General features: G+C 51.1%; 1 protein-coding gene across 4 annotated transcripts; it reads left to right on the plus strand.

Annotated features, from left to right (window-relative positions):
• Positions 1-767: 767 nt before the first annotated feature.
• PKM (pyruvate kinase M1/2) lies at positions 768-20,530 on the plus strand. 4 transcript variants are annotated; one of them, XM_072934126.1, is made up of 12 exons: positions 892-946; positions 6,036-6,095; positions 6,306-6,475; positions 6,844-6,935; positions 9,771-9,902; positions 10,093-10,279; positions 11,066-11,336; positions 11,598-11,748; positions 13,012-13,164; positions 16,794-16,960; positions 19,000-19,181; positions 19,736-20,530. In XM_072934126.1, exons 2-12 carry the CDS (start codon positions 6,055-6,057, stop codon positions 19,840-19,842), a joined length of 1,653 nt encoding a protein of 550 aa, XP_072790227.1. In that variant the 5' UTR covers positions 892-946; positions 6,036-6,054; the 3' UTR covers positions 19,843-20,530. The 4 variants fall into 4 exon arrangements, with proteins under 4 accessions (XP_072790228.1, XP_002192134.2, XP_072790227.1 ...); XM_072934127.1 differs by lacking the exons at positions 6,036-6,095; positions 16,794-16,960 and adding an exon at positions 16,189-16,355 and having other exon boundaries at positions 768-946; XM_002192098.7 differs by lacking the exon at positions 6,036-6,095 and having other exon boundaries at positions 794-946.
• Positions 20,531-21,109: the final 579 nt, after the last annotated feature.

Genomic DNA, 21,109 nt, shown 5'->3' on the forward strand with positions numbered 1-21,109 from the left:
TTTTAGCTTTATATTGAGTGTTACTGGGATCTTTTCCCAGGGTGGTGAAGACAAAACAATCCTGTTCTAGCTGGAGACTCAAGGACAAATCTCTTCAAACTTCAGGCCCAAAGCATAAACAACATGAGTGGACAAGCAAGCAAGGAGGATGAAACTTCATAATTTGAAGCTAGTAACTGGACAGTTAAATCCTATATGCAAAAAGACTAAAACCTATTAAAATGTCAGATCTCATGACCAAGCCCTCTTTTCCTTCCATGTTGGAGCCATCTGGGCAGAGCCACGACTGTGGCTCTGCTACTGCCAGGGTGTGGCCTTTGAAGACACTTCAATAAAAACCCACTTTATTCTTCCTAACACCATCTAGCCTCAGTTCCAGCTGTTTAAGGCATCAGCACCATGTCACCAACATCTCCAGCCTCGTGTCCCCAGTACTATGTCCTGTAGGCCCACTGCAGGGATTCCACACTGGACCCCATTGGAAGGTCTCAGGACCCTCCAAAGCACCCCAGAACACCCAGAGCCGCTGTCCCTCCAGCGTGAGGGACCCCTGAAGTGTGAGAGTGAGGGACCCCTGAGGTGTGACCTGGAGGCTGAGTGTGAGCTGGGGCCGCGGTCCCTTTAAGAGCATCGCGCCGGGCCGCGGTCCCTTTAAGGCGACGGCCACTCTCCGTCCTCGCGCGCGGCGGCTGCGTCGCCTCCTCATTGGCCGGTCGAGCGCGTGCTGTGACTCAGCGCCTCCCCCCGCGCTTTGTGCGTCCGCTCCTGAAAGTAGCCCCGGCGCCACGCCCTTGCGGCCCCCGGCGGGGCGGGCGGCGGAGGGATCCGAGGGGGGCGGTGCTGCGGCCAGCAGGGATCACCTTGGCGGGGCGTGGGAGCGGCGTGCAGAGCGGCGGCGGCGCTCGGGGACAGAGGACGCGGCAGCGGCGTGACTGAGCGGCGGCAGGTAACGGCGTCCTGAGGGGCTGCGAGCGGTGGGGCCGGCCGCGCCGGTACCGCGCTTATTCCCGTGTTTCCGCCGCCGGGAGAGGGTCCCCCCGGGCGGCGGCTGAGGGGAGGGGGCGCGCGCCCTACGGGACGGTTGAGGAGGGGGCTCGCGGCGCCGAGCACGTGGCTGCCGGCAGCCCCGGCCCCGCGTCCCCTCCTCTGCCTCCTCGGGCATCCCCCGAGATCCCGCACCGGGGAACGCCCTTTCCGAGCATCCCCCCGCGACCCAGCGCTGGGGAGCGCCCGCTCCGAGCATCCCTTCCGATCCCACGCCGAGGAACGCCGGCTCCAAAGCATCTCCCCACGGCCCACCCCGGGAATCGGCCGCTCCGGGAGCGGGGTGGCGGCGGGGGTACGGTTTGGGGTATTAGGGGCGGGTGAATGAGGTGGGGCACGCAGGAGCGGGGAGCCCCGCGTGTGCCCGGCGGCCGTGCCGTTAAACGGAGCGCAGGGCGCCGCTGCGGCTGCCGCCCGGTGCGGGCAGTGCCGGAGGAGCCGCCGGGAGGCTGAGTCAGAGCAGACGGAGTGAGGCGCTGGGCCGCCTCCCCCACCCCGCCGGCTCTCACGTACGAGCCGGCAGTTCCCCGAAGGGCATCGGCTTAAATCACCGTCCGGCTCACTGCACCCGCCAGCGATGCTGCAGCCTGTCCCCGGCCCCTCCGGGAAGAGAAGGCCCTTCCTGAATTAATCTTCTCCCGTAGTTGTGCCTGCTTAAGCACGTCCAACTGATTTGGGCAGTTTCTTGAACTGTGAAAACCTTTCAAACGTATTTAAACCCCTTTGCAGAGCTACCAAGGCATGAATAGCGCTTTTGTCGGCGGACAATGGCAACCTCCCGACTGTCTCCTCAGACTACTAAAAGTAGACGGCAGTATCTAAAAACCTGCTTTTGTTCTGATAAGGCAACTCGGTATCAGAGAGGCCCAGGTTAACAAAAAAAAAAAAAAATCAGTGTTTCATGAAGGGTTTTGTCATGTTAGATTGTTAATTTTCCTGCTGCTCATGACTTGCCTTGGCTCGAAGGTGCAGTGACAAATTTTTGGTTACTCAGACACATCCAGGAACTTGTGCAATTAGAAGTGCTTAATTAAAAAAAACCAAACCCTCTGAAGAGTGTAATTTTATGCCCGAGATCTCGTTTATAGAGAAGAATTCTGGCTAGTATAAAGGAGGTCGATGGGTTAATGGTCCGTACTGGTGCCAGCAGGTTTCCAGCCCATCACCGGATTAAGCAAAAGGTTTTTGTGCGAGGCAGGAAATACTGCTGCGAGCCACGTGCTTGAACCGGGGACTTCTGCCTGTGAAACTCGTCTGAGAAACTTCACTTGCACTAGATAAAGAGAATGGAAAGTCTGCAGCAGCCTGCGGTTTTTTTTTTTTTTTTTTATTACCTAATGTTTTATCTATCTAAAGCTGTTATTAAAACTTTCATTTATTGCTGTTAGCCTGAGTGATTCACCGCCGGCCTTAACTCCCTTTCCACCCAACAAGTTGATAATTTAATTTGATGGGAGTAAGACGTTTCCCAGACCGGCTGGACACGTGCCTGTCCTTTATCTCTGGTCTGGCCGTTGTTCTCCCGGGGGAAGATGGAGCCGCAGCGGGTGGTGATGGATGGCACGTAGGAAATGGGGCTGCAGTACAGGGCGCTGCCACGTGCAGCAATCTCCATCCTGGAGTGGGGATGCAGCGCTTCTACCTAGTTAAATGTGAAAAGAAAACCCCAAAGCTTGCTTTTATCTTGTAAAGCAGGTTTTTACAGCTTGCCTGAAGGCAGCCAGGTGCTTTTTGCTAAGCTGAAAGGCTCCTTGTCCTCTGCAAGGTTAAGCCTGTAGGTGTGTCCTACAAATACCCTCGAGATAAGTCCTTCTCCTCACCAAACATCCGATGCTTGCCACCTCGTCTTATTTTTCTAGTTAAGCCTTCCAGGGAGGGCAGCTCAGCACGGCAGAGCCAGCCGAGACACGGGGAAGGTGCCAGACCAGCCTGATCTTCCTGTTCCCCATTGCCAAAAAGCTGGAGGGGCATCTCCGTTGTGGGTCTCTCCTCCCGTGGGTCCGCAGCTCAATGCTGGAGAGAGTGTCGGCTAGCCAGGAGCAGGTGGTGGCTCCTGGGTTCCATCCAGGATTGCAGAAAAGGGGTGGAATTTTGGGGTGGCCATTTTGTCCTTACGTAACGGCGAGACACCACCTCCAGCACCAGCTGCCTGGCAGGAATGTGCTGTTCTCCGTCCCTGGGAGAGGGGATGTCAGGCCAGGGTAAAAATCTGCTTTTCTGCAGAGCTGCATTTCTCTGTTGTTGAATGCCTTTAGCTTCTGGAATGAGCAAAGCTATGTTTTTCTAGACTTCTTTTGAGAATCTGAAGGCCTGCCTGATTTCATAACCCTGCCCTGAGCACTAACTCAAACCGTTTCTGCCTGCAGGCAGGGTGACTGGGCACGAGCAGCCTTGTTCTGCAGCATCCGTGAGGTTGTGTAAGTGAGGCTGACCAGTAAATCCCGAATCATCACCCCCTGGGAGCCTCCTCGCTGGAGTTCCTGCAGGCAGTGACACAGCTCTGGCTGTGGCCTGGGGACAGCCCTTGCTGCAGTTTCTACTTCACTTTGTCACCAATAACAGCAAAGACTTGGGCATGGGTGGGGATTGCTGCTCCCTCTCCTTTCTCCATCCCCAAGGGGCATATCCAGAGAGACCGTGATTTTAGGCTTTCTCTCATCTGACCCATGGGATGAGCTGGCTGGAATTACTCACCTGGCTGCAGTAAAACCCAGTCCTGACCTCAGATGGCTCAGTCTGAAATATTCAGGAGCTGAGGAGATACCAGACAGCATTGGGACACCCTGCCTGAAGCTTGGGCAGGCCAAGTAATAAATTCGGGGACTTAATCGTTATTCCTTGAGGAATGAATTCAGGTTTATTCAGTGCTGGAAACATTGAGGCATTAGAGGGTATTTCCTCAATCTGCCCAGACTGAATGCTCCATGTTTTCTGGTGTCCTTGAAGTCCTTGCTCCTCTGTTTGATATTAAAAAAAAAAGCGGAGTAGTGGGAAATGCCAGACATTCCTGTTATAAATATGAGACTGGTCGTTCCAGTAAAATTCAGTTGATGCCTTGTAAATGCACTGTGGTGGAAGGCAGGGGAGAGTATTGAAAAGGCTCTTGGTGGTCGTGGGCATGGTGCTGTAGACAGATGGGTGTTTGGGATACTTTCTGGCTCCTGCGTCTCTGCTCTCGCCCCTGGACAAGGTCACTGTGTCTGCGGTTAATTTTTCTGAGCCCTCTGAACTGCTGGAAAATCCTGTGAAGGGGATACTGGCTGGGAAGTGAACTTTTCCTTTCTCTTTATAAAGACTTCAAGGGTGTTAAAATTATATTTGCAAATGACTCGAGTGGGTGGGGGATTTTCATGCGGCAGGGAAAATTCACTTGACTATTTTTTATAAACTTCCAAATTGTGCTCTGGCTGCAGTTTCTGTGTTGGGATACCTTGTTCAGTATTCCTCTTGTTCCTAGAAGCTGTGCAAACCTGATTGCCTGTGCGTGGAGGTGATTTCCCAGCAAAGGCTTGTTTTTTTTGGCATCTAAGGAAACTTGACACTGCACTGCAGGTGTCAAGAGGGTGCAACAGCAAGTGTTAGAGGGCTGAAACACAATGTTTTAGGACTGACCAGAGGGTTTTCCTATAATAATGAGACTTTGTTGGGCTTTTTATGTGGGCAGACCTTCTTGTAGTGACTCCAGTGAATCAGCAGCTTCTGGCAGGGCTGAGGGAAAAAAAGCTTTGCCAGGTCAAATTATGGTTTTTGCTGGCCTGGCTGCTCTGTGGCGCATGGCAGCGCGGTGAGGGTGAGTCAGGGCTGCCTGCGAGAGGATCTGCACGTACGAGAGGAAGGGCTGCTGAGGAAGGGCTGCGGAGCAGGGGAGGAGCATTGGAGCCCGGCAGCAGGCTGGCAGGGCTTAATCTGCCCTTCCCTCTGCTCAGTCCTGCTAGCTCTGCCAGAGTTTTTGGGTTTATTGGTGCTTCTGTGTCAAAGTTGGATATGTTGAGCCGGTTGGTGTGTGCCCCTCACACCATTCTGTGGTTTATTGATGGGCTTTGTCTGCCTGGGGCGGGCAGAACAAAAGCCCAGCTCTATTCCTCCTCTGTCCCAGCTTTTAGCTGAGCCCCGGCTGTGTTTCTATAAGAACATCTTGGACATGAAGGCTGCTCATGCCTGCTTTCAGTGTCATCTGTGTGCCCAGGGCACAGAGTTTGAAGTTAAACCAATCTTTAAAGGCAAAATGAGTGATCTGCCCATACCAATAGCCTCCACCTTGCATCACTCTTTTACCAGAGGCTTTTGTTTTGCTGGGATTTTAGCCTGGGCAGGTCCAAGTGACAAAGCTTTGAGCTGCCACTGTTACTTGAGAACAAAATTACTGCAATTAGAAATGCCTGGGGCACTGGCACTGCTGTGAAATGAATGTCCTCCCATCCTAGTGGACTGTTAAGCTTCAACTCAGCTTGCTCTTCAAAGGATGAGTTGGTTCCCAAAGAATATGCTGGTCCTGCTGTTGTGAGGACTCTCTAGTCCAGAGGAGGCAAACAGCCCGAGTTCAGAGAAGTTTTTTTATTCCCAAATGTTGAAAAATACAACCAGTTTTAAACCTGATGGTAAATTCTGGTGCTGTAGGTGAAGGGGAGTGCAGGAGTGGGGGGAGACCTACAGTGTCTTCAGTCACAGAGGGACTTTCGGTGTATTAAATCTTCAGTCTTTTGTATGTTCTCTGCCAAAGTGTTGTGTTTAATCAACTCAAGCCTGCTTGCTTGTCCAAGCTTAAAGGATGGGGTTTAGGCTTATGTGGACTTTGCTGTGATTAGGTGCTCCTGAGCAGAAGTGTCCATGTCTGGGTGTGCTGCAGTCACGCTAGAGCCGAGCTGCCCTGATCCCATGTGGGATGGGACGTGCAGTTGAGGCCTGTAGGAGAAATGAGTGGAGAGCTGGGAGGGAGGAGGCAGAACCTCTGCCTGTGCACTCAAGTGCTTGAATTTTGTTGCGTTGTGTAGCTCCAAGGGAAGACTGGCAATGAAGAGAAGCTATGAAGGGAACATCTGCATAGAAGGCAGGTGAGCTTTGGGTGGTCCATGTGGGGGATGACATGAAATAGAAATGTGCCTTGCCTGTTAGGATTCTCAAATAGGAACATAAAGTTAGTTTGACCCAGTAGCAGCTTTCTTGTTACCTCCATATTCATCATATTGTTGTCTTGGTGTCTGCTTGATGGGCAGTTCAGGGTGGGTGATTCCCAAACCTGGCACTGCTTTCTTCCCTTCCAGACACAGAAATCGAGCAGCCATGTCGAAGCACCACGATGCAGGGACCGCTTTCATCCAGACCCAGCAGCTGCACGCTGCCATGGCAGACACCTTCCTGGAGCACATGTGCCGCCTGGACATCGACTCGGAGCCAACCATTGCCAGAAACACCGGCATCATCTGCACCATTGGTAGGCCATTCCTAGATAGGAGAGAATTGCAGCTAGGAGCCCACGCCTTGGTGAAACTTATTAGGGGAATTGTGAGAAAGATCTGACTTTAATCCCTTGCCAGTGCTGAACTTGTGTGGTGAAGGAACATGACTTTCCTGTGTTTGCCTAACCTGTGTTACTGCTGGGAGTGAATCCAGTATCCAGGGAAATGGGAATTGCTTGGGTTCTGCTGCACTCCGTGGGCAAGTTAAAACAATATTTGCTGCTGCAGCGCTGAGCAATGCTGTATCCATTTACCTTTTCTCTTCCACATGAAACAGCCTGGTCTGTGTGGGTTACCTCATTATTTTTCTAAAGTTAATGTTCAAACCGTTTCTTCCTCCTAGGCCCGGCCTCCCGCTCTGTGGAGAAACTGAAGGAAATGATTAAATCTGGAATGAACGTTGCCCGGCTCAACTTCTCTCACGGCACCCATGAGGTAAGGGTGCGGTCCGAGCTGCTACAGCCCGTGTGTGTCCCACAGGGAGGAGGGAAATCCAGTTTCATCCAGACCATCCTTGGTGTGGGAAGGTCAAATAGCTGCTTTTGGGAAAGCATGCTGCTTGTACATACTGAGTCTGCGTGTCACTGTTGATAACATTGAAGTGTATTTTCTGGGCTGTTTTGAAAGCAGTTCAATTCTGCACCCTGCCCTGTAGCAGGGAGCCAGGTAACTGGTATTTGACACTGTGCCAACTGCTTGCCATGAAATCCTTCAGTTCTTCCCCACATCTTGCTGTTCCCAAAGCTGCTGCTTCCCAGTGAGCAGCAAAAGCTGAGAAGACCTGTCCCTGTTTTGCACCTCTGCAGGAGGGCACACTATCAGTTAATCTAACTTCTTGTTCCATTGCTGGGGATTTTGCAAGCAGGCGATCCATGAACAACCCTGATCAAAAGGCATCTGTAATTGGTGATTTGATGTAATTACTGTGCCCAGTGAGAAGAACGGGCTGCTGGGTTTTCTGGCTAACCAGCTGCTCCGGGAGCATTCCTGGCACTCTGGAAGGTCCCACCATGGAGCCTGGGACATGGTGTGGTGAGCTTAGAAAAATAAGGTCAAAAGAAATCAACACTCCATGACAGTCAAGCCCTTATTGCTATAAATAGCTGAGCTCCTCACTGATACTGGAGGAGCAGAGGATCCCATTCTGCTGAGGTTTTTTGTTTGTGGTTTTTTTTTTTTTGACCCTGGCTGCTTTCCAGGTTTCAAAATGTCACCCAGTAGCAGCTGTAGGTGGCTTTACTTGGTGACCCATGAGTCTTGTGGTATGTAACAGCTTGGCCTCTCACCCTGGTAGCCTTTAATGAGCACGGGGCAGTGTCAGGATCAAAAGGGCTGATACTAACTGTGGGCAGCCATCAGACCTTGACTAACCACCCTGGGACAGTGTCAGTGCAGGCCTTGAAGTTGGGAAATCAGCCTGGAGAAAGAATAGTGCGGAGTAACCGTGTCCCAGGAGTCAGGTCCTTGCAGCTGGGTGGCTCTTGAGCCAGGTAGCACATAAAGGAGTTGGTGGCCAGGCTGAAACTGGGAATTCTGACACTGTTACTGCCCAGTTGCTGCAGTCTGTGAACTTGGCTGAGGTCTTCCTGATTTGTATGAGGTCTGGCTACCCATCTCACATCAACAGAGCTGACTGCAGGCTCTGGTGTGGCTGTTGCCTGCAGAGTGTGACCATCAGCCATAGCCAGTCCTGAGTTTGTGTCCTGTCCTGGCTCCTGCAAAATGCCCTAGTTACCGGTGAAGGCCCAAAGAATTTCCATCTGTCACAAGTGCTTCAGTTCTTGTGTCTACCCCAAAGCATTTACCAGGGCTTGAGCTTTAACAGAGGTGTTTTGGCACTTGCCTGGCTCCCCTTTACATACACTTTTGCCTCCAGTTCTGCCTGCATTCCAGTTCTGCATGTGTAACTCTTCAGGAAGTCAGACTCCCAGGAGCCAGTTAGTCCTTGGTATCAAACTAAAATGGAAATCTCAGATGATTAGATTCAGATAAGTGTTGTGGCACTGTCAGGGCATTTTTTCTGTGCTGCATCCACCCCAGCTGCAGTGCCTGGAAGGGTCAAGGCTGTCTCAGTCCCAGCTTGCATGCTGTCAATAAACTGACTCATTTTCCTGCTATAAAGAGTTATCAGCTGTTAGATATTCATGGCTAAGGGCACACATGTGAACTTCAGCATGGCTTTTTCCAGCCTCACCTTCCTGGTGCTGGCTTATCATCCCCCGAGATACCAAAGTCAGTGTGGAGGCCTCGTGTTGGGGTGAGTGAGTGACACGAGGGAAATGAGTGTTCCAGGTGAGTCAGGTCAAACTCCATCAGTCCACGTGGCACAGAGAGGAAAGCATATGTCTTAGCTACTAAAGTCTGTCAAGTGTTACACAACTCTTACTAGTTGTAAGTAGTTGAGGTTATCTCCTAATGTTATTTAAACAAGTAAAGTAAACTGATCTTTTGGCCATCTGTAGCACATTTGAGGGAGCTGGGATGGCTTTTGTCAGAAAACTATCCTAAAACTGGCAACATTTAGCAAAAAGCTCTCACAAACAAGGTCTGGAAGCCAGGCATGTGGTGCTGGTGTATTGAGCTGTCTGTGATTGCTTTGACTCCAGAGATAAGCTGTAAATATTTACATGGATAACCTTATTTTAGCAAATCCTTTATCTATGGGATTCAGGCCAAAGAGTGAAAAGCCTGTCCACCTGCAGGACTGATAGTGGGTCAGGCTGGGAGTGTGTGTGGTAGCTAGCAGTGTGGAGAGACATCTTCCCTTGCTCTGATGGAGGGAGGAGCACAGCTGTGTGTGGCACTGACATTCTTCTTTCATCAGGTCTCTTTGAATGCACACAATTATCCAGCTGCTGGTGCTGTGAATATTCTGCTGTGTTGAATAGGCAGGTGTTCAGGAAAGCTTTTGGAAAAGTTACTCCTGAAGGCCTTTTGGTTAGTGAGCCACCATCGATTGGCAGATGTGTGCCCTCATAAAAAAAATCACTTCGGCCAGACCTTGGAACTGTCTCCTTGAGTTGTCTTTCTGGACTTAGTGCTGAGTGCACACGAGATAATTTCCAAACTCCACCTTCATGGCAGGAAGGCCCTTGTATCCTTGCACTCTGCTTTACTGGAAGCTTAGTCTTGGTTAAATTTTGAAGGTAGAACTGAAACAGGGAGCAGAACAGTCAGCTTGGGCAGCCTCTAGGGTCCACAGGGATCTTTTCTGTAAGCAGCCAAGTAGAACCAGATTTAACATTTCCATCTTTTTTCTTTTCTTGCCAGTATCATGAGGGCACAATCAAGAATGTGCGAGAAGCCACAGAGAGCTTTGCCTCTGATCCCATCACCTACAGACCTGTGGCAATTGCACTGGACACCAAGGGACCTGAAATCCGAACCGGACTCATTAAGGGAGTAAGTTGCTTTTTTTTATCACGCTTTTTTCACCACACAGACTTGATACCATGTTAAGCCTGTGGCCATTTCCAAACAAAAAACTATCATAGGAAATGAGGTAACAAACCACCTCCCAAAAGTTCTGACAAACTGCTGTGGGCTACAAGATGGTGGTGTGCTGTTTTTTACTGGTTTTGTTGTCCCACAGAGTGGCACAGCAGAAGTGGAGCTGAAGAAGGGCGCACAGCTCAAAGTGACCCTGGACGATGCCTTCATGGAGAACTGTGACGAGAACACGCTCTGGCTGGACTACAAGAATCTCACCAAAGTTGTAGAAGTTGGTAGCAAAATCTATGTGGATGATGGTCTGATTTCTTTGGTGGTTAGGGAGAAAGGTGGGTAATAGCTATTTTAGCTCTGCCTGTTTGGGTGTTTCTCAGGGTATACTTGTGCTTTCCCTCCAGTAACTTTCTTAGCTTGCACTTGTGTGTTGAAGAAAGCAGAATATAGTTCTTAAAGGTTTAGTGAGACTTTGAGCTGAATGAAATTCTCTACCTCAAGTGTAGGAACTTTCCAAAAACTAACTTCAGCTGGGTTTCACTGGGCTGACATCTAAACCCCATCTTCAAAAGCGAATGTGTGATAGGGGCATACCACTGTTCATGATCAGCCAGGTTAATTCATGCTCTTAATGTAGGATTTAACTAGTTTTACAGCACAGACCCTGGGTTTTGTAATGAGACAGAACTAGTTTTAACTGGTAATGTTAGAGGCAAGGTTACTTTCCATAATACTCCCTTTATAGTGCTGTCTAAACTGCTGTAGCCTCGAGCCTCTAAATCTGAGCGTGTAGGGAGTGGGAGGTGAGGCTTTGGTGTTGCAGGGCTCTGTGTGCAAAACTGCAACCTGCTAGCTTTTCTTGGGGGAGGCAATCCCAACCTCCTGCAGTGAACAACTGCTATCTTATCCAGGAACAGCCTAGAAGCTGTTTTAGGCTAATCTATTGTGTTCCCAAGGGTAAACTGCAAGCTCACGTGGTACAGAAATGCTCTGGAGAGAAGGGATGTGCTTTTTATCTTGTGTGCTGCTGTTGACACTGTAGTTCCCAGGCAGGGAGGTGGTGTGGGAGCTGGTAGCAGGAGCTATCCTGTAAACACTGACCATGGGAACATGTGTTTCAGGGAAGGACTATGTCATGACGGAGATTGAGAACGGCGGCATGCTTGGCAGCAAGAAGGGTGTGAACCTGCCTGGCGCTGCTGTCGACCTGCCTGCTGTCTCTGAAAAGGACATTCAGGACCTAAAATTCGGTGTGGAGCAGAACGTGGATATGGTGTTTGCTTCCTTCATCCGGAAGGCTTCTGATGTCCACGCTGTCAGGAAGGTGCTGGGGGAAAAGGGAAAGAACATCAAGATCATCAGCAAGATCGAGAACCATGAGGGTGTGCGCAGGTGAGCTTTGTGCAGGGGATCCTTTGGGCTTGTCACACTGAAATAAAGTGACTCACACTCCCTTTTTGTAGCTTCAGGCAGCTTTGTGGAGTACTGAATACGTACTGTGCCTTGTTTCTGGTTTTTTTTCCTCCTTCCTTGGCCTTGCAAGAACCCAAACAGCCCATGAAAAGTGTGAGCGCTCCTTTCAGAGGAGGACAGACAGATGGGAGGGTGCTTTGCAGAGCAAATGGGATAACACAGCTCTTCTCTTGCTGTCAGGTTTGATGAGATCATGGAGGCCAGCGATGGCATTATGGTGGCCCGCGGTGACCTGGGAATCGAGATCCCAGCTGAAAAAGTCTTCCTTGCCCAGAAGATGATGATTGGGCGCTGCAACAGGGCTGGCAAGCCCATCATCTGTGCCACTCAGGTACTGGAAGCACCACCTTTGGCTCCTCACTCCTCTGGTTGGAAGGGAATGTTGGGGGCAGCCATAGGTTGATGGCATTGGTTAAAGAATGAGATTTAGAGAAGTTTTGCTCATAGCTGAAAAGCTCATATTTAGGCATTACATTATGGGACCTCTTGCCAAAGGTTATACACCTCAAAACATCATGTGGTAATGAGCCTTTGGGGCTGACCTTGCAAATTCATGGGAAAAATTGCACATGCTTTTCCTTGGCATCTTGTGGCAGCTCATCCCTGCCTGACAGGGAATGTTTGCTGGTGTTTCCAAGTATCTTAAAATGTAACCCACTGCAGCTTTGGAAGGAACTGAGCAAAGGATCCTTCTGCTTTTTCTGGAAAGTGGTAGGGATCCACATGCACAGTCCTTGAGCACTGGGAGGACTGGTTTCCTGACTGTCATTGCTCTGCACACAGGCTGTGGAAGTGAAGACTTCTTTAGACAGTAATCATTAAAGAAGGTTCTGGATTTACCATGGCATGTGCTCCTTTTTCCTGTATTGCTACAGAAGTGCAACTGAAACAACCTCAGGCAGTGTCCCATGGGTGAAGCAAATAGTGTTTAAACAAGTGGTGAGATCCAGGTGGGGGGAAGCTGAGCACCTGAGGAAGACAGGAGGGCTGGCCAGAACTGGGGTGTGGAAAGGGATTAGGAAGTGGTCACCTCATGGAAAGCTGTCCCATTTTCCACTATTTTAAGTGTGGATGCTTAGGAAGCTGGTGGAGTTACTGTTCTGAGTTTACTACCCTGAACATAAAGCATTTAAAATCTTGTGTTGGGGAAGGTAACTTCATTGGTGCAGACCCTGCTCTTTATGATTTCTAGATGATAAAATCCCCAAATTTGAGAATATATTACTGGACTTGAGCTTTCCATAAATACATCTAATGCCACAGTGCTCTAAAGAGCACTGAGTTCCTTGGATGAAGCGTTGTGCTGAGAAGTTGAAGGCTGGAGTATTCTGTCTGGGATGTTGTGTGGTTTAAATCTCCCTGGAAAAGGAGTAAATGTGGAATGGGTATAAAATTGAATGGATTATTTTTCTTACTGATGGAGGCTTTAAATCAAAGCTGGTTTAGGAACCACACCCTCTTTCTGTTCTGTACCCATGGAGAACTCTTGCGGTCCTTAGGTCGCATCCCTCTTTCTGCCCAAGCCATAAGGAGTATTGAAGTGTAGCTGCTTCCTCTGGCAGTGTGTTGATCCCGTGGGTTTGTTCTCTCCCAGATGCTGGAAAGCATGATCAAGAAGCCTCGCCCGACACGTGCTGAGGGCAGCGACGTCGCCAACGCCGTCCTGGACGGAGCAGACTGCATCATGCTGTCCGGGGAAACAGCCAAGGGAGATTATCCCCTCGAGGCTGTGCGCATGCAGCACGCTGTGAGTACTGCCCTGCCCTGCCTGGGACAGGGACACCACCTTGCTCTTGGCCACCTGAGCTGGCCACTCAAAGGCCTAAATGGACCCAGCTGCTTAAAAGAGCCATTTTTTCCTCATGCTCTGCCGTGGGTGATTTTTTTTTTTTTTTTGAACAAACATGGTCCTGAGGGCCTGGAATCTCACTTTGTGTGCTCCAAACTTGCCAAGCAGAGCTGAGAGCTGCTCTGAAATGCTGAGATATAAAACTTCCCGTTTCTTTTTGCCATTGCCAGGAAATTGCCACAAATTTCATCCAGTGTCCTATTGCAGTGGCATATTAAATGCCTTAAACTTCTGCAGGGTTATGGAGCTGCTTTAAGCAGTTTATCTATACATAATGAAAGGTTTTGGCTGAGTCCTTCATGGGAGGGGGTGGGGAGGCTCCTGAGGGTGATTTACAGTGCTGTTGCATTCAGCACCTGCTGTGTGCTGGGGGTTGGGGGAGTTTGTTGCATGAGTACTTACAGCACCATACTTTTACATGCCTGAACTGCCAGAAACCTCTGCTCTGCTTCAAGTTCGTGTTTCAGCTGATATAAGCCTTATATCAAGTACCTGTGAGCATTGCTGCTCTCCAGTTACCAGTGCTGTGAATCACAACATAATGTGAATCACATCACAAGTTCTAACTCGCACCAGTTTTATTTGTAACTCAGCTTCTGTAGGTTATTCAACTCAGCCAGTGTTGGTTTGCAGTGTGTTACCTAAACATCTTTTACCTCAGTATGGAGTGGTGTTTTTTGCACGAGGCAAATGCAAAATACAGCTTACGATCACTGGGCGGTGGTGCTTTTTTACAGGCCAAATGCTAACAGCGCACCTTAAAGCTTCTTCCTCCTTTTCCAACCCCTAAATCACAAGGATCTACTGCCTACCAAGACTTGGGAACTTGCTGCAGCAAACCTTATGCCTAGGTTTCCTTCCTGGCATTAATTCTTTGGTCTGGGCAGATTGTGTTGTATCTGTAGACTGATTTGAGGATCTGTCGCATGTGCTTCCCTCTTCCTACAGACCTGGGCATGGTGTTCATTCCACCAGGGCCCCTGGAGAAGCACTGAAGGCTTTAACACTGTGCAGAAATTGAAATACAGATTGACTAAGTGTGGGATGTTTCAGGCAGCAAGGTGCCAACTCTTATGGTAGGAGCGCATGCTGGTACAGTGAGGATCTTTCCTCTCAGCTAATTCACTTCTTACTAGTCAAGCCCAGCAATATGTCCTGAGTAACCATGGTCTGGGGATCTGCAGCATGGCTGGAGCCAGGTGGATGTTACCATCTGAAGTGGGCAGCAGCAAACTTCCAAATACTGGGCATACATACAAATATGTAGGTGGGAGTGGGCATCTTTGCTGTTCCAGGCAAAATCCAGGATCCACACTTCAAAGCCCAGCCTAGCTATGCTATGCTGCCTGATAGGACCAAGGTTTAAACAGCCTCTCAATTTTCCTTTCTCCCACCTCCCTGGTATCTCCACCCCTGCACCAACTGGAAACTCTCTGTAGCTATTCCTGTCTGAGCAAATCCAGCTCTGGGGTGAAGTTAATGGCTGCTGTGCCCCTCTGCAGCCGCTGTCAAAGCAGACACCTCTATTCCCACTACACATGGGTAGTGCAGACTTCCCTCTAAAATCAGATTTGCTCTCTGTGTTACATGAACCTGCTGCCTTTGTACCAGGAGCTGCAAATAAACTGCCATGCTTCCAGCTCCTGCATTTGGAGTAAGTGTTGTGATGCAGATACTCCCCTTTTATCTAAATCCATCAGTAACAATATGCTTTAGGACAAGTTGGCACTGGCCTGCTCTTCCGGCCTGCTGCCTGTGTCCTGTTATTTTTAGACCTAAGATACTTAACTGCTTTGGCTTAAACTGATAACAGTGGAAGGGATAATTCCCAGCATCACATAAAATAATTCATTAACACTAGAGTAGCAGAATGCTGATTTTTCTAACTCCAGAGCTTTCACTGTGGTGGCACATCAGTCTGTAATTCAACATGAACTTGTCATGCTTTGTGTAGCGGCTGTTCACTTTGTGGAGTAACTGGATGAAGTTGTCCCTGAGAAGATCATGAACCTTTGCATGCTTTTCTAGTCTCTGCAAGCCTTCTTTATTGGGTTGTCAGGCCTTCCAAGATGATTAAACATGAAGATTCCCAGGATTCTGGGATGAACAGGTTGCTGAACCTGTTCCCAGTGCTCAGACAGAACACAAAGCCTTTAGTTGTGCCTCTGTCCCTCTAATCTGTCTGTATCTGGCAAACACTCCAACATCCACACTGTGACAACCCTATAAGGAAGACTTGTTCCTGTTTGTTTCCCTATTACCAAAAAGAAGTTGGTATCCCACTTGGATGTGAAGCTTTATTGACTCTCAAGTTAAAATAAATCTTTATAGGCTTTCAAATGAAATCTTCATTGACCCTGAAGTTAAACTAAATGTAACAAGACTGAGAGAACAGTCTCTCACCTTCAGAGATGACATTTAAAGTGTGTTGCTTGCATGTTGGCTTCATGAAAACTGTTCCAGCAGCACTCTGGTGTTGGGAGCCTGGGAAAGAAAGCCAGATACTCTCTCTTACAGAATTGCAAGCAGGACCATAGGCAGGTAGGTGGCATAAGAGTCTCTCAGGGAAGGCATAAGCAGCCATGACAAAGCATAGTCTGTCTCTGAGGCTCGTTCTGCTCCTTGAAAAGCAATTTGTTTGCCTGCTCTGTGGGAACTCCCAAATACAACAAAAATACCATGTTTGGAATGCCTGCCCAGTGACTGGGGCCTGCCAGCCATGGTACGGTGAATTTTAGTCTGGATTGCATTTCTCAAAGTCAGAACCTGAGAGACAAAAAGCTTCACTGCTTCACCTTAATACCCTCTTGCATGCATTACTATGACAATTAAGCAAGTTAACGTGATCTCATGTTCCTCTGGTATATCTTTCCTTCTTTTCTTTCCTCTGTTCTCCTCCTTCCCTCCCACTCGGGCCTGCAGATCGCCCGCGAGGCTGAGGCCGCAATGTTTCATCGGCAGCTGTTCGAAGAAATTTTACGCCTCAATGTTAACAACAGGGACCCTGCCGATGCCATGGCAGCGGGCGCGGTGGAGGCCTCTTTTAAGTGCTTAGCTGCAGCCCTGCTAGTCCTGACCGAGTCCGGCAGGTAGGGCTCAGAGAGGGGGCTTGGGCCAGCCCTTTCCGTGGCAGAACACACTGCGCTCTAACACTGCAGGCTTTGGCCAGCTGCTCGCTGCCCGTCCCAGCCTTGTGTAACCGCTGCCATGTGAGCTGACCCCGTGCCAGGGAGGGATCCCAGTAGGCAGGAGCAGAGCGAGAGTGCCTGGCAGTTGGCATGAGTGTCACCTGAGTGTTGGTTTGACAGGGCGAGGTGCCACTATTGGAAAAAGAACCCTTGGGAATCGAGTGATTCCTCCGCAGGGACCAGTGTGCTGTTAGGGTGAGCTTAGTCTGAGCTCGCTGGTTAGTGACAGTGCCAGAGGCTGCAGTTGGGATGTGGCACTCTGTGCTGGAGCACCTCGCCCTGCCCTGTGCCCGAGCGCCTGCCGTGAGTGCTGTCTCCGAACGCATGTTGCTCTTGTAGATTGCCCGGGAGGCCGAAGCCGCCATCTTTCACAGGCAGTTGTTTGAGGAACTGCGTCGTCTGACCCCCCTCAACTGCGACCCCACCGAGGCCGCTGCAGTTGGCGCTGTGGAAGCGTCCTTCAAGTGCTGCAGCGGGGCCATTATTGTCCTCACCAAGTCTGGAAGGTAGGAGGGTACAAGTGCCCCCAGGTCAAACCTGCTGTGTGACAGGGTGGGGGAAGGAGAATCCCGTGGCTTTGCGAGACCGGTGGAGTCAGGTTCTGGCGGTGCCTGCCGTGCTGGTTCCTCGGGAGATGGACACACATCCTTACACTCTGAGTCCTCGGCCTGCCTCTGCCAGCGTGGCACCAGCTCCAAGGCCAGCCTCCCCTCATTGCTACAAGTGGCAGTGGCGCCAGCTGGAAGAGCCAAGGGAAAATAAGTGTTGCAGCTTCAATTCAAACTTCTTGGCAAGAAATCATCAATGTAACAGTGAGACAGAAGTTCAGTGGATGCAGAATCTTTTTTTTTTTTTTTTTTAATCAAGGCTTTGGCCTTTTGTAGTAGCATCCAAATTATTGGTCCCTTGCTAGACTTTGCAGTCATCAGCCCTGCTTGCCTGAGCCCAAGGGGTGAAGAGGGACTGCGCAGCCTGTGCTAGGCAGGGAAATGGAAAGTGTTGGAAATGTCCTCTTCCAGGATTCTTTGTCCCTGCCTGCAGGTAATCTCTCTGCACAGACAGGCGTCTGGCAAGCGCCAGGTGAGCTCAGTGGCTGCAGGTGAAGTGTGCTGGAATAATGTAGTTTGGGATTTCTTTCCAGCAACGGTGACAGCTGCCAAGCAGAGACTTGGTTCTTGCATTGTGGAATGGGAGCTGGAGCCTCATGGATCAGCTCGTCCATCTAGAGGACCTGGGCTGCCTGCTCCCAAAGCACGTCCGACCATAAGTCTCAGACTGCTTTCTGGAAGGAAATCAGGATTTCTCACGCTGGATTCACAGCAAAACAGTAGTGCAGCACATGTATCTGAAGATGCAGACCATCGGTGAAACCTTCACCAAAATGTACAGCTTAAAATGATTTCAAGCAGAAAATTACTTTCTGCAGAGATGAGGAGGGAGCTGTAAGCACTGAGTTCTGGATGTCCTCATGCTTCTAATGTTTCTTTGTCAAATGTTCCAACCTTACACTTGACCTTCTTAAAGAATTTGAACTCTGATATTTGAATATTTTTAGCTGTGGATTAGGTTAACTCTTGTGAGTACCTGAATCTCCCAGATCTCATGGGAGGCAGCTTGGACAGTGTGGGAAAGATTGTCTGAGAGCTGGCACGTGTGGTTGGGTGCTTGGAGCAGTCTGCTGGCCCTTGCTTTAAGCAGCAAACTTTGCATTTGAGTGTTGCTGAGCTTGGCTCCACTAAACAAGGCTGCAAAAGCAAGTGGAGACACCAGCATGTCCGTTGGAAAGATGGAGCTGCAGATGCCACAGCCTTGCAGCTTGAATTTGTTTGCAGATGCTCTCCCTCAGCAGTGCTCAGAGAAAGGAAAGCTGTAGTCTAGTCCCCACCCAGGCTGTGCTGCTGCTGTTTTAAGGTGCTTTAAAGCATTTTAAAGACTTTGTGCCCAACTTCCCAGTATAAATTTTGGCCTCTGTTGCATTTGCTTCCCATGGGGTGCAGGAGCAGAGCTCTGTGTGGAGGAACTGGCCTGTTTGCTGGCTTCAGGGTGGCTGGGAGGCGGATGGCTTCCTCCTTGGCATGCTTTGGGCAGTGCTGCTGGCACAGGCTCTTTCCACCCTGAAAACCGGGAGTTCCTCAAAACAGGGAACTTTCAGGGACCCCTGTTGAGATGCCAAGGCCTGCTTGCGGAGGCCGGAATAAATGGCATCTCGCCACCCTAACATAGCAACAGAGACAAGTAAAGGCTTGTTCAGGGACCAAAACACCCTGATAGCATTTGCTAAACATGGAGGTGAAGAGATTGTCACCACCAGTGGGGACAAGCAGTGGTGGTCTGCCCAGTTGCCTAACTGGAAGTCCAGCAGAGCATCAAGCTGGTTGGTGAGTGGATTTTGTGGAAACTGGTCACATCCCCCAGGGGTTTTGGGAGCCCTGGTGGCTGACAGACAGACCTTGGTGCTGCTGTGCTCCCACAGGCCGTTCCCAGGTGTCCTCTCTGGAGGCTGAGCTGGCTGTGTGGAGCCCCACCGTGGCTGTTTTCCCTGCAGGTCGGCACACCTGGTGTCGCGGTACCGCCCGCGGGCGCCCATCATCGCCATCACCCGCAATGAGCAGACGGCGCGCCAGGCCCACCTGTACCGCGGCATCTTCCCCGTGCTCTGCAAAGACCCTGCCCAGGACGCCTGGGCCGAGGACGTGGACCTGCGCGTCACCCTGGGCATGAATGTTGGTGAGTGGCACCCTCCCGTGGGACGTGGCTGTGGTGGGACCTGGTGGCCCTGAGCACCTAGGTGGTACTTTGGGCTCACTGGTGATGGGAAGAGAGGAACTGGCTGCCTGTGTGGTAACTGGATCCGGACACGAAACTGGTGGTGATTGCATGAGCAGAACCACATCTGATTGGGAAATGGGGTGGTGGGTTTGGGACAGCTGCCTTTAAGGAGTTTCCAGCAGAAGACCAGGCTGGGTATATGGTGGTGAGTGATAGACATATGACATTCACCACTCCTGAGGGACAAGGGAAGCCTGGGTTGACTTTGTCCTGCACCCCCTCCAAATCATGTGCTGTGGAATTTCAAGTTCTGTTGCAGAGAACTGCAGAGCAGAGGCGAAGGGTGTCAGATGGGTGGGCAGTAGGAAGGTGGGATTTTGATACGCTTCTGGAGCCCCAACTGCTGTGGCACAGGCAGTTTAGTGACTTGGGGAGTGGGTGATGAACACTGTTGCCCCATGGCAAGGAGACAGGGTGGGACTGGGCTCTGATGCCTCCCTCTTCTCTCCTAGGCAAAGCTCGTGGATTCTTCAAGAGCGGCGACCTGGTGATCGTGCTGACGGGCTGGCGCCCCGGCTCTGGCTATACCAACACCATGCGTGTGGTGCCCGTACCCTGAGCGCCCACTGGGCCTTCTCCTCCTGCCCCCATCCCCTCCCACCACCCCACTGCCCTGTCTCCCCTTGCAGTAGACCAGCCATCGCTTGCGCTGTTGTCCTTGTCCCTAGAGTGGATGTAGGTTGCTAAACACCACCCAGTGCAGCAGCAGCAGGGGCAAGAGACCTTAAATCACTAAAAAAAAAAATATACTTGAAGTGTTTAGTTTTTTAAAAATCTCTCCCTGTAGTTAAAGTCCTGCCTTGATGTGTGTTGGAGTCAGCGTAGGAGGTTTCTGTGCTGTTGGGACTCCTCTTTCCTGTTGACTGTCCTCAGAGTGTGAAATGTCCCTTTCCGTGGCCCTGGTGTGGGGTTTTGGGGAAGGAGAGAAGAGGTGATGTGTGGTCAGTGGTTCTGCTGGACCCCTTCTTGCTCGAGGCAAGCTGCTACTCCCCCTTTCTGTGATGGCTACATGCCTCCCCAGACCCAATCCAAGGCAGATCCAGCCTTTCTCAGCTGACTGTTTCGGGAATGGGGGCAGGCGAAGGGTGTTGGCTCCGTGCACAGAGCGTCCCATGCTCCCCTTGCGGCGTTGTCTCCTGTGTTAGTCATGTCCCCCCACCACCCCAGAGCCCCCCTCACCCAGCACTCTGATGGGCCCTGGGGTGGGAGAGCACAACTGTCCATCAATAAAGAGAAGCTGAAGCACCTGCTGGGCTGAGCTGCTCCTTGTGGCTTGGTGAGGGGTCTGCAGCGGGAGGGAGAGATCTGGTGAAGGGCCAGGGGAGCTGGGGCCGTCTCCAAGGGTGGGGAAGTGCTTTGGGTTCCAGGCGGCTGTCTGCTGAAGCAGTCTGCAGGGCTTGGGGTGTCTGGTGTGGGGATCTGCAGGGGCTGGGGGCATGTGCTGCAGTTTGAGGGCGCTGCCAGTGGAGGAGTAAGCTAGGAGGGTTGGGGCTGCCTGTGGGGAGCTGAGGGGACTCTGGTGGAGGGGCTCTACAGGGGAGGGAGTGGCAGGGCCGGAGGCATCTGTTGGAGTGCGGAGTGGGCCTAAGGAGCAGTCAGGGGGTCGGGTCTGTAGGAGCTGGGGTTTCTGTGCTTGGGGCAGAGAGCCTGAGACCCGCCCGGGGCGGAGGAACGCTGGGGCTCGCCCGCCGCGCTCCCCCTTTAAGGGGCTGTACGGCGGCGCCTTTAAGGGCCGGGATCCCGCCGGGCTCCGGCCCTCACGGCGGTGGGCGGGGCCTGCGGGGGCGGGAGGCGCTACTCGGCGTGGCGGAGGCGGGACTGGGCGG

This window comes from Taeniopygia guttata, chromosome 10 (genome assembly GCF_048771995.1).
Source record: "Taeniopygia guttata chromosome 10, bTaeGut7.mat, whole genome shotgun sequence".
Taxonomy (NCBI): domain Eukaryota; kingdom Metazoa; phylum Chordata; class Aves; order Passeriformes; family Estrildidae; genus Taeniopygia; species Taeniopygia guttata.

Bases quoted from the DNA above. Each gene is read 5' to 3' on its own strand.
- PKM (XM_072934126.1), top strand. From the start codon at position 6,055: ATGAAGAGAAGCTATGAAGGGAACATCTGCATAGAAGGCAG. The intron at 10,280-11,065 runs GTGGGTAATAGC...CATGTGTTTCAG, and splicing joins TTTGGTGGTTAGGGAGAAAG to GGAAGGACTATGTCATGACG. The intron at 13,165-16,793 runs GTGAGTACTGCC...TTGCTCTTGTAG, and splicing joins CTGTGCGCATGCAGCACGCT to ATTGCCCGGGAGGCCGAAGC.